Below are 12,806 nucleotides of genomic sequence, written 5' to 3'. Positions count from 1 at the left end.
TGGAGGTCCTCCATCCAAGCCCTTCACTTTGTGGCTGAGGAAACGGAGCTTTCCGGAGATCACACAGGTATTAAATGGCAGGACTCAGATTCAAACCCAGATCTTCTCCCCTAAACCCAATGATCTTGCCAGTGTACCATGCTGCCTTTCCCTGGGCCTCCGGTTCATGCCATGGGGAGGACAGGCCAAAAGAATTGGAGAATAGAGGAGTAGGAAGGGAGGTGAGGGCTGTTTTCCAGCATGGAAAAGGCTGTCATGTAGAATAGGGATTGGCCTTTTCCCACGTGGCCCCAGAGGGCAGAGCTAGAAACGATGGGCAAAGGCAGCAAAGCAGCAAACCTTGGTTTGTTTTCAAGAAAGAGTTATTAAGAATTAGAACTGTCCAAGAGAATAATTCTAATAACAGCGTTTGTAGTGCACGTACTATGTGCCAGTCACTGTGCTAAGCATTTTTCAGTTATCTCTTGATCTGCAAACCCTGTGGGGTCAGTGCTGTTATTTCCATCTTACACAGGAGGTGGAAGTGATGGGCCCTGGGTCACCCAGTTGGTGACTGTCTAAGGCTGGATTTTAACGAGTCCTCCTGACTCTGGGCCCAGTTATGTAGCCATTGCACTATTCATTTGCCCCATAAAAGTAGAATGTCCTGCCTTAGAAAGTGGGGAGTTCCCTCTCACTGGATGAGACTCTGCAGGGATATCTTAGAGGAGATTGTCATTCGAGTGTGGACTGACCATGTGGCCTTGGAGGATCCTTCCAGTTCTGAGATGCTGGGACTGAGTCAGGAGCCTACCTTGGCTGACTTAGCTTTTTCAGTCAGCAAAAATCTGCCCTCTCCTCTATCACCACCCTTCCTTTTTTGTGAACCATTGGTAAACATTTATCTCTATAAGCATCTACTTGCATCCAAGAATTATGTGAGATAATTTCCTCTGACCCTCCTTATCCTTCCCCCTCTGGTGTGTTCCTCTTCCCCCTCTCTCCCCTCTTTATGTCTTTGTCCAGATGTAACAGAACTGTTCTCAAGCATTCTATATAATTGCCTCCTTTGACCCCTGATGATGACAGAATTTATAGAGGACACATGTATCATCTTCCCATATTAGAATATAAACAGTCTGTTCAGTCCCTTGTGATTGTTCACTTTTAACTCTTGTGTTTGAAGTTCAAAGTTTCTACATAGCTCTGGTCTTCTCATCAGGAATGTTTAGCAGTCCTCTGTTTAATTAATGAGCTGTTTTTTTCCTTCTGTAGGATTATACTCAGTTTTACTGGGTAAGTAATTCTTGAATGTCAGCCTGTGTCTTGTATTCTAAATTGTCTTCTTGTTTTCCTTGAAAGTAGTGACAGCTAAGGCCTAAGTGATCTTGACTGTGGCTTTTCACAACTTGAATTCTTGATTTCTTGCTGCTTGCAGTACTTTTTTCTTGAACTTGGAAGTGCTGGATTTTAGCTATAATATTTCTGGGAGTTTTCATGTTTTTGGTTTTAGGAGATAAGTTGTGGATTCTTTCTGTTACCGCTTTGCCTTTCTGATTCTCAGAGATCTGAGCAGTTTTTCTTTAAAAATTTCTTAAAATATAATGTCCAGGCTTTTTTTTTTAGTCATGGTGTGAAGTGATTCTTCAGTTTTTTCTTCTCTGTCTATTTTCTAGGCCAGTTGTTTTTGCTCACATATCTTCCATTTTCTTCTATTTTTTTCAGGCTTTTGACTTATTAATATTTCTTGTTGTCCTATGGAGTGATTGGCTTCTGTTCAGTTCATTCCAGTTTTCAGAGATTTTGTAGCTTGGGCAAGTTTTTGTACTTCTTATGCCTAGGTATTCATTCCTTTTCCAGTTCTTTCTTCCATAGTTCTCATTTCTTTTCAGTATTTTCCTCCAGTAGTTTCCTTGCATTTACAAAAACATTTTTAACTCTTGCGCTATTGCTTCCAAAAGTCTTAGTGGGGCTTGTGCCCAGGGCGTGTTTCTCTGGGGCTTTGCTGGTCCGGGTTGTGGTGGTTCTCTTCTGCCTTTCTGTTACCATGATAACTTTTGATGGCAGGAGTTTTGTTTGTTGGTTTGTTCTTCCTGACTTCAGTCTTGATGTTGGGACATCTAGCTCTGCGACATTTCTGGAGGGAAGGTCTGGGCTGCTCCTGTTGCTGCTTTCTTGGAGCCCTGAGTGTTGGGATATCCCAGGGTCTGGCTAGAGACCTACAAACTTTCATAGCTCCCAGATCACTGCCCTGATGGTCTGAGGAAGAGGAGACACTGCTGGATTCAGCTCTTCTCAGCCATCTGGGAAGCTCTTGGTTCAGAGTGAGTGGTATTCCTGGCCCCATCCTTTTTAGGCATCAGACTGAAGCCTTCCAGGTGAGAAGCTGGAGTCGAGATCTCTCTCAGCTTTTGGAGTCCGAGCCTCATGGCTGGTGCTGGCTTGTGAATGTTGTTCTCTCTTTGTACCCCACCTAAGGAAAGGTGGGGAGGGAGAGAGAGAAGGAGAGAGACAGACAGGGAGAGAGACAGAGACACAGAGAGAGAGACAGAGGAGAGAGGGAGAGAGCACAAGAGGGGGAGGGGGAGAGAGACAGATAATATAAATTATATACATATGCACACAAATGTGTATGTACATATATATATATCTGTATAGACATATATAGATATATATGGAGAGAGAGATAGTATGTGAATGTGTGACAGTAAGTAGGCTGGTGTGACTGGATTATGGAGAACATGGAGGGTAATAATGTGTCTGTAGCCTGGAAAGGTAGATTTACTTCTTTAAAAACAGACCAGCCTGTCCTTTCTGTATCTTGATATGTCTGTGTTGTGAACTACAATCTTTACAATAAAAAGGAAAGAAGTTTCCAAGGAGTCTCCATGACTCTCGAGGTCCCATGAAAGTCCAAGGCTTTGTGCAGTTGACACAAGACTGTCCTAGCTGTTAGCACCCAGGGGTGATCTCATTGCTGTTTGATAAGACATTGCTTCTTTCATTTGGACATCATGCAAGACATCCACAAAAAGACCAGCACCTTGGAGCAGTATCCTCCTAGTGACGGAGCGATTGCCTTAGTCTTGTACTTAGATTCCTTGTTGGGAGAGAGCCTTTAAAGGCCACTTGGCTTTACTGAGTCAGATGCCTTTTAAAATCTACACACAATAAAGGAGGTCCTTGTATTCTTGGAATTTTTCAGTCAATTATGTGACCTTAAAGATGTGGCTTGCTAGAGAACATCATTTGTAAAATCCTGCGTGCTCTCTTTCCTTGTTCTCATCTGTGATGCCCTCGGTAGGCATATAGGTCGTTCCCAGAAAGATGAGAAGGTAAGTGTGCACATCAGTGGTCCACACTGTTCTCTCTGTCGCTTTTTAGGGTCTTCATGTTTATGAATTTTTCCCCTGTTCTTTGGCATCTTCTCCTTTAAATATCTGGTGAAAAAAACAATCCCTTAATTCATGATACAAAGTAAGACATCCATCTTAGCACATGGAAAATGAGGGAATTTCTTTTACCTGACCATGAATATTTGTCACAAGGGTTTTTCTTTTTTTTTTAATTAGGGCAGAGTGGGAAAATAAATGTTTGCTAATTGAAAAATGAAATGAAAAATAAATGGGATTGTTTCCTCCAGCACAGAGTCCTCCCCCAGCATGTACTTGTTGGTCCAGTCCCATGTTAACTTCAGCGCCATCTTGACTTCTTCATAAAGCACACCCAGGCTCCAGGTGATGGCTCCTCATTCACTCCTGATGAAGTTGGATCATTATAGAAACTTGCTCCATTTTTTATCTGTTGCCCCAAAAGTTTTGCACAGTGCTTAGCACATAGTATGCCTTGAATAAATGTTTGTTGACCTACTACTTAGATATGCCAGACTCATTCAGTAACCTTTATGTATCTCTGGTTTTTGCATGAGACTACCCCCATTCCCTCAATTGCCCATGAGAATTACTCTGTCTAGGAAGTTTAAAAGGGCTAATGAATAAATTCTAGATAATACCTGGAAATGACAACAAAAGAGAAGTGTTTACCTAGCGCCTACTATGTGCCAGGTGTTGGGCCAAACACTTTACAAATACAATCTCATTTAATCCTCACAGCGACCCTGTGAAGGTGGTGCTGCTATTATCCTCATTCTTCAGATGAGGAAATTGAGGCAGGCAGAGATTGAGTGATTTGCCCAGGGTCACACAGCTAAGTAAGTGTCTGAGGCTGGATTTACAGTTCCAGTCTTCCTGCCTCCAGGCCCAGTGCTCTACTCACTATGCCACCAGCTGCAATAGATCCCATCCTTGGCCACTAGGGACATTTGAGGGATGTGTTTATACAGGGAATTTTATGATGGATGTGGGCATTGGGCCCTTCCTTGATGCTGTGAAAATTTCAGGCCGTTTCCCCTCTCCTCTTTGGTGCCTCATTTTCCACAAAAGAAGCAGAAGGTTTGTGGCACTTCCCATCCCTCCCACCCTTTTTACTGGAAATTACAAATTGTTTTGCAAACCTCAAAGCCCAGTGAAAGTGTCTCTGCATACCTTGCTGTTTTCTCTTTCTCTTTTCTGCCTGTTGCATGTGCTGCCCCCTGGACTGGCCTCTTCTCATGGCTCCTACACCCTAAGACCTGCACACTACTGACCTCCCAGCCCCCTTATGTAGAGTCTCTCCTCTCTGGGCTTTTGGGACAATGCTCTTTCCTGATCCTCTTACTAAAACTGACCTCTCCTGAGGCTCCTTTGCTAGCTCATCAGCCACACTGCACCCCTTAATTCTGAGCTCTCCCCTCCCTTCCCTCAGGGCTACTACCTGCTTCTCCTTTACTTGGTATCCACAGGCCAGGCCCTGAGTTTTGTTCACTCCTCTTGGCAACACAGAACAGAGAGATTGCTGCATCAACCACCCATCCCACATGTAACCCAGGAGTGCCACTAAGGAGTGACCAACATCAGGGATACTGCAGGTTCCATTGATTAAAAATAAAGAATTGTCTCCTCTGCTTCTCAGCCCAACTCTCTTTAAAACCTGGGACAAGAAACTCTTCAAGTTGGTTGGACAGATGACAAGACAGGCATTGGTGACAAATTATTTTTGTTAGCAAATAGGATGACGTATCCGGGGCACTACATAAATGTGAGTCATCATCATTGTCGTCAGTATTCTGATGGGAAATAAGTAGAAATATCAGTAGAAATGCATCCGCATGGCTTCTGGAAACCTGTGTCTCTCTCATGGCCTCTGAGTGACATGCAGTTGTCTAAGAGAGATTGCTGAGGGAATGTGGGATCTGCTTTGTCAGCACTTTGTGGTCAGATAGTGGCAACGTCAGGCCACTGCATTATTCAGGAACGGCCATTGGTAGGGAACACGTTGGCCTGCTTCATCCTCTCTGCTGCTTCTTTTAAAAAACTGGAGTTAAGACTTTTCACCAATTGAGTGAAAGTTGAGCTTCTTTGTAATTAGTCTAATGGACTGAGGTTTTTCAGTATTCTAGAAGCCTTTATCTGTTTGGGACAGATTTTGTCTGAAAATGCATTCATTGACTGGCACTAACTAGAGTCTTTTTGTTTTCTACAGAGGTTGCAGAACTTGAAGCCAATTTACCTTGTAAGTACCAAGCTGGCCATGACAGAGTCTCTGCGGTCCACAGTGACTCTGTGGAGAGGCGCTGTGTCTTGTAACCTTGCAGGAAGCCCACCCATTACCTGTTTCTACCTTTATTTTGGCTTCTGATTTTTCATTATCAGAGAGAATCCCCCCTCCCCACCCACTCCATTTTCTATCAACAATAGTGATCTTGTTAGGCATAGAATACACACATGTATTATCTCAGAAAGATCACAGTTATCCATCACTTTTTCTTCACTGGTGAAGCTGAGAATGTGTTTCATATTTGTTTTAGTTTATAGGATTGTAGCTTTAGCTCAACTTTATTTGGTAATCTAGAAGGAAAAAATCAAAACAGTCTTTTCATTGAAACAAGGTTTGATTTGATAGCCTTACTATTGAAAAGCATACCCAGCTGTCCTTCCTCATCAGTGGAGATGGATGAGTTTCTACCTTGCCTCACATAATCCCTCTTCTCCATCTCCACAAAACACCACACCCAACACTGAAAAGGAACAGAGGCAGTTTTACCAAAGTATTGTTTGCTGATCAGAGTCTTGATGGCTCAATCCAGGGCAGAACACAAAGTGCCAAATGACACTTTTGTCATGAGTTTAAAAATCTTTCCACAGATCCCACAAAAGCAAGTGTTGGTTTCACTTTTTGCTAACACTGTTGGTAGAGAAGTATTGGCAGTGAGCATGCCTGGCCAAGTCTCGTCCCCCTTTTCAGATGGATCAGCTGGTGGAGGAGAAACTCTTTTTGACCCTTGAATAAGTTCTGGATCCCATGATTCTGTAACCTAAAACCATCCCTGAAAGTGTGTTAGCAGACTGACAGATGAAACTGTAGAGAAAAGTGTCATTCAGGCCTAGAGAAAAGTAAGTTCATGAATAAGACAAAGTGGGAAGCAAACCACTTTGGTTTTCTATTCCTATACTCTCCAGTCCTCTTTCAATGCCACATGTCACTGTGGTGTGGAACTACTTTGGGCTTTGGAAGCAGGCCCTGCCATGGGAGTTCTGGGCCTGACGTGGCAGGCTGCGAGCTATAGAGTGAGCAGGCACTATGCACAGAGAGCCAGGAGTAAGACCAGAGGCCTGCTGAAAGGTCCAGTCCTTTGGAAGTATTTTAAACAACTCAGGGCCTCTGTTTTGTGGATCCTCAGGGCACTTGTTTTGTTCATTTCCAGCAGCTTACATAATCTGTTTTCATGTATGCATTAAAACATGTGAACTTCAGGCACCACATATAGAAACAGTCACATGAAATGGGTTGTCCATCAATAGGGTGGCCAGTGGGACCTTCCTGTGTCCATAGGCACATTGAGGGAGATGACACTGCCAGCTACTTGGTCGTGAACTATTTGTTCACAAGTAGAAGCGTCCTTCATGCATTTCAGAAGCTGTCCTGGAGCTGTCAACATCTTCATGTCCGTGCATTGCCAGCCAGATGCCAGCTGAGCTATTGAAGTCAAGGATGATTAGCTCACCTTTCAGTACATGCTGCTCCTCTCTTGAATCAATATTTATCTCGGTGACAAATCCCATCTGCTAAATGGTATTCAAGGTGTTGAGGAAGATTTACTATCGTTAAAATCCCCCCACAAGGAAATGCTCTCTCAAGTATTTTTATGTGTATGCCTAACTCAGCTAACTATATGTCCCATAGTTGGATTTCCTTCTGCTTATTCTTATTTAAAAAGTTACGAAGAAATACAAGAATGATCTCGATCCTGGCACATTCAGTGAGGTACTAGTGCTGATATGTAAAATGAAACCAAGTGAGAGAGTTACTTCTATCTCAAGGGCTTTAGATTACTTTTAGAAGACAATGCCCAGTACTGCTCCTTTCCTTTGATCTTCATTCTTGTGCCTTTTGTTGTGCAGTTCTCTTTGGAAGAGGTGACCCCAGAGGACACTGATTCTCCTCCTCTTCATTTGCAAGTAACAGCATGGTGCCTGGCACATAATAGGTGCTTAATAAATGTTTATTGATTTTTCCAACTGGAGCCTTTATTGTGGCCAGGACACAGTATGACTTGGAGTCTGCCTGGCACCCTGCTGTGGAACCTGTGGCATGCTGAGTGCCATCAGTCAGTCGTGGCCACGAGCCATGTGACTATGGGTCACAGCCCCCACCATGCTGTCTGTCTTCTCTCTGACTGTCACACTTTCCTCATGATTGTTTTCTTTTGTAGGTACATGTAAAGTGAATTTTCCTGATCCAAACAAGCTTCACTACTTTCAGCTAACAGTCAGCCCAGGTAATGTTTTTAGATAATTTGTAGATCCATGTGTGGGGTTATCAGTGGGGCCCTCCCTTCTCCAAACCCCCTCTTTGTGTGTATATGAGATCCTTCCAGCTTCTCACAGCCTCTAGAGCTGGAGAATCCAGGGTCCCTGCCAGGTCATGGTGGGCATCAGAGGAGGACATATGTATAGGAGAATGTTTAGAAAGGAAAGAGAATTTCCTCTTTTTAAAACCTTTAGACTTTAAAAAAAAAACCTCTTCTAGTTTTCAATTATCATTACTTTTTGCAGTGAAGTTTATCAATTTGAATCAGCTTTTGGTGTGATTTTTTTTGCTCCCTCATTGACAATGTTTTCTTCTGCTTTTAAACACTGTTCATGAGTGAATATGGTGTGTGGCTAACAAATGACTAAAGCTGGTTGTAGCAAATAGAATTTTTGAAGTAATCAGACAAAATTTACAACATAAATTCATGTGATTCTTAATGATCGATTATCATTATTGTGCTGCAAAGAAGTTAGATATAAACATTAAGCAGTTGACATAAATTGTATGATTTCTGGGATTGTAGGGTTTTCTGGGATTAGCTCAGGATGGGAACAGGAGACTTTGAAGACCCCTTAGTCAGGTAGGGGCTGGAAGGGACTCAGCTGTGCCTTCCCTTCTCCAGCAGGGACTATCCCACAGGTGTCTGATTGATGAGTCATCCTGCCTCTGTGTCCTAGGAGCCAGGCTTGTCTTGAAATGGACATAGCTAAGATGGATGGAGGGCTAGTGGACGGCCAGACAGGGTCCAGACCTGGGCTTTAGGAGTTGGGCGCGAGATAACGAATTGGGGAGGAAGCAAAGTTGTTCCCTCTCCTTGGCCCAGCACAAGCCCAACACAGAATCACTTGTTTCTTTTCATTCTCCCTCAAAGTAAGCATAACAGTACAATTTTAGGGGAAGATTCCCAACCTCCGATTCTCCCAGTTACATCTTTGGGAGGATTACAGCAGTTTGGGGGTGGGGGTGAAGGGAGGAGAGAACCACTGATAGCCACTTAGCTAGCTGAAAAATCAATGGATGGTGGAAACATGGACTGATGGCGATATTTGATTATAGGTGGCTTTTCAGTTTACAAAGCACTTTATGCACATTAGCTCATTTAGTTCTTGTGTTAGCCCTGCATGGTGGGCAGTACAGTTATCATCTGCATTTCTCAGATGTAGAAACTGAGGCTAGAAGAGTTTAAGTGCCTTGACCAGGGTCACCTAGCCCATCAGCCTCATGGATCCTTCCTAGAGCTGGTTTCATTCTACTACATTCTGAGGCCTCACTGCTCAGGCTTTGGGGAGATGCTCTGAAGGAACATCCACTTTTGTGGGGGGGAGAGAAGAGTAGGGTGAGGAGGGAACAGTACCTGGGCTGGGCTAGGAGGCGTTGGCTGACCAGAGCACAGACGAACCAAACACAGCATTACTTGACTCTCTGGCATCAAGCAGGAAGGGACCTTAGAGGTCATCCAGTCTGGTGCCCTAATTCTGCAGAGAACACTCAGGTTCAAGGTCACCCAGGTATTGTGAGAGCCCCAGAACACAAGGGTAGAATGCATTGTTTAAATCAGTCAGTTTGGTGGGAAGGCGTCTCTCCTGGGTGTGCTGACTCCCACTTTCCTCTCAGTGTGTCCTTAATGAAGGACATTGTTCTTAAGAATTGGCAGGAGGTCCGGAGTCATTCGCCCCTTGCCTTCATCTCTTATTGGACTTGTCACCAAGTTCTTTCCGTTCTGATTTCTTGGATCTCAGATTTGTCCTCTGCCCTTTTCCCCCATCACTGCCACTTGGACCAGCCCAGCCTGACCGTGATGAATCTGCCCACTCTTTGTGGTCTCTCTTTCTTTTTGCAGATGCTTCTTAGCTGCCTTCTTCCTCATCTTTTGCATTGTAGAACCTAGCCCAGGTGTCCTGTCTCACAGGACCTCACTTGGGGACTTGGTGGCCCCTCTGGGTCTCACTTTCCTCCTCTGTAACATGAGGGGGTAGGTTGGATGATCTCCAAGGTCCCTTCTAGCTCTCAACCTAGTCTTGCTTTTGGGTTAGACTGTGGCCTTTCCCTTTTTTTTGTATCCTATCATCTATGTCTTCTAAACCCTCCCTCAAGGGACCTTCCTCTGCTTCTTCAGCTTTCAGGTGCCAGTGTCACACCTGTAGTGTCCTTCGTTATTGGTGCTCCTGGGGATGGGTTTGGTGCCAGTCTCCCACATTGGTGTAAAATGTTGCTCTTGCCTCTGCTCCCCTTTCACTGGGGACTTCCAGGCTGGGCTGGAGGGAGAAGGGCTGTCCCCAAGCTTGTAGGGCTTGTTTGTAATATATGATGGGCAAGTGAAAAGTTCCCCAGAACCAAAATGTACAAACAGCAGCTCACAGATCTGATGACAACTCGGCCTTCTAGGCTCTTTCTCGGTTTGTGGCTGTGATTAGTTTGTCCGAGGCTACCACTGCACAAGCAAATCCTAGAACAGAGAAACCTTCATTTCTATAAAAATAGATTGAAAATAATTTTGAACAATCATGCATTTTTCTCTCTCCTGGGTTAGGATTCTCCTGGTTCTGCAGTTTGAGACCACTTAGGGCAGTCCTCTGCACCTAGCTCCCAGCCTGCTAGGTAGAGACGACCCTTCCTTGACTCCCATGAGCCACATGTGCCACAGGAGGGGCCTTTCCAAATGACTCAAACGTGGTCTTTTCTGTAGCCACACCCTTTATGTTCGTTCTTATCCTCTTGGCTTCTCTTCCCAAGTGACTGAGTGCTTCTGCCTCACCGTACCAAGTGTATTGAAATGCTTCTCTTCAGGCTGCCACCAGTGATGTGCCTGCCTTGTAGGTGTCAGTAAGGGGGGTGTGGTTGGCCCCCAATTTCCATGTCCCTAGACTCGTACCACCTCTGCCTCTTCCTTCTGTTGGCCATCACCAGTTACTGGGGTGCACGGACTTGTTCTGATCCATACTCTACACCCAGTCACATGGCCTGAGATAGCCACCCCTCCACAGAAAAGTCAGATGTATAAGCTTTATAGCTGGTGTTTGGATGACTCTTTAAGGTTTGCAAAACCTTGTTCATATCTTATTGGATCCACACAACCCTGGCAGGGAGATGCTCTGATTATCATCCCCATTTTGTGCCATTTAGCTGCCTTTATGGTAACCACTGACTGTTCAGAGGCCCATATCAGTACAATGTCCAGAGCTGTTCTGGATGGCCACCATGATAATAAGAACATATTATGGATATATGTATAGTTATGAGGTTTGCAAAATGTTTCACGTGTGTTTTCTTTTTTTTAAATAATATCTTGTTTTTCCTAATTACATATAAAAACAGTTTTTAACGTTTATCTAAAAGATTTTCGAGTAAGTGTTAAGAAGAATGTTAAAAATGGTTTTACAGGTGACTGGGAAAAAATAAAATAGTAAATAAAAATAATTTTAAAATTTTGAGTTTCACGTTTTCTCCCTCCCTCACCTTTCCCCTTCCTGAGATGGTAAACAGTTTGACATAGGTTAGACGTTCACATGTGTTTTAAGGTATTACCATACTTGTTTGTCTGCATTAAGTTATGTAACAATCAGGAAATCACATGCACAGATATCGTGGTGGTGCCAGTAATCACCATTATTGTCTTGTTATCATACTTAAAAGAGGTGTGTGCATGGCAAATATTGGAGGCTGAGGATTTGGTAGAGAAAAGTTCCTTCTCTTTTGGGAAGCCCCATGTGCCCAGCATTGGGTTTCACCACCAGAGGATGCTTACATGCGTGGTGGTGACTTGGCAGTGAATCTGGACATTTGGGTGACTTGAGGGTCAGTGTTGGGTCGAGGTCATAAGGATGTAATGACTTACCTTAATGACACAGTGGGCATTTCTGTGTTGAAACAAAAAGTGGTGGCACCTGGACCAGTTTTCATGATACATTTCTGTAAAATTAATTCAGAAGGTACCCACAGCACAAGCCCTGTGATACAGGGGCACTAGCAAGCCTCATTTTAGAGATGAAGAAGCTTAGTCCTGTGGCTGAAAGCCCTTCCAGAGTTTGAGATATTTCCCCATTAGGGTAACCCATCATGCCTCCTCTTCGTCCCTGATTCCCCACCTCAAGGGTTGATGGAGGATGCTCCTTCCCTGGAGCCGGCCTCTGGGGCAGCACATGTCCAGCCAGATCACATTTTATAGCACCTGAAGGTTTCTTATCCTGGGAAATTAAAACAAGTTGCCAGGACAGTAACATGGAGACAGAAGAGAGAGGAGTTGAATTCATAAATAATAATCTAATACAGATGTAAAGCTTGAAAAAATCAGCATGCCATAAACCCCCAGGAGCCTTTCTGCTAACAGTGTAGTACAAACATCCCTCGGGCATTTGTCCTGGGAGCTGACCCAGCTTGCTCTAAATTCTACAGTTTTTTGTGATGTTGATTTTAGAAAGATTAAAAAAAAAACAACTTTAAATTCTGATTTTAATGACTGCCTCTCCCTCCCACTTCCACTCCCAAAGCATTTCCAAGTCAGCAAGTATTTATGAAGTGCCTGCTGTGTGCCAGGCATTGTGCTAAGTCCTGGAGACCCAAAGAAAGGCAAACAATCATCCCTGCCCTCCAAGCGCTTCCAGTCTAATGGGGATAGCTCTGTGCAGACCCAGCATGCACAGGATCCTGGGAGAGAATCTCAGTGAGACGGAGCCCCAAAGACCACCGAGGGCCTGGACAGGCTTCATGCAGAAAATGGAATCTTAACTGAGACTTGAAGGGAACCAGGAGCAGCAGCTCTTGGGAACTGTGATCTCATTTAAAGGGCAGGGGCTGTGGGAGACTTGAGGGGGGATGGAAAGCTTTGGAGGAGCCACTGTCTGGGAGGTACAGCAAAGAAAGAGGATTATGTGCAGAACGGTGGACCTCAGTAACATATGACTTTAAAGAAGCACAAA

The 12,806-nt window shown here is 44.2% G+C and overlaps 1 protein-coding gene across 4 annotated transcripts in view; it reads left to right on the top strand.

Annotated features, from left to right (window-relative positions):
* The window catches only part of UBE2F (ubiquitin conjugating enzyme E2 F (putative)), a 132,005-nt gene that overhangs the window by 55,852 nt on the left and 63,347 nt on the right, over positions 1–12,806 (top strand). For all 4 annotated transcript variants that reach the window (XM_072640591.1, XM_072640590.1, XM_072640592.1 and 1 more), the window contains exons 3-4: positions 5,560–5,589; positions 7,790–7,855. In XM_072640591.1, the coding sequence (XP_072496692.1) occupies positions 5,560–5,589; positions 7,790–7,855 (96 nt within the window). The remainder of the gene's footprint in view (positions 1–5,559; positions 5,590–7,789; positions 7,856–12,806) is intronic.

Source organism: Notamacropus eugenii, chromosome 2, assembly GCF_028372415.1.
Source record: "Notamacropus eugenii isolate mMacEug1 chromosome 2, mMacEug1.pri_v2, whole genome shotgun sequence".
NCBI classification, from domain to species: Eukaryota; Metazoa; Chordata; class Mammalia; order Diprotodontia; family Macropodidae; genus Notamacropus; species Notamacropus eugenii.
The sequence above is the reverse complement of the archived record's forward strand: the minus strand, read 5'-3'. Positions and strand labels throughout refer to the sequence as shown.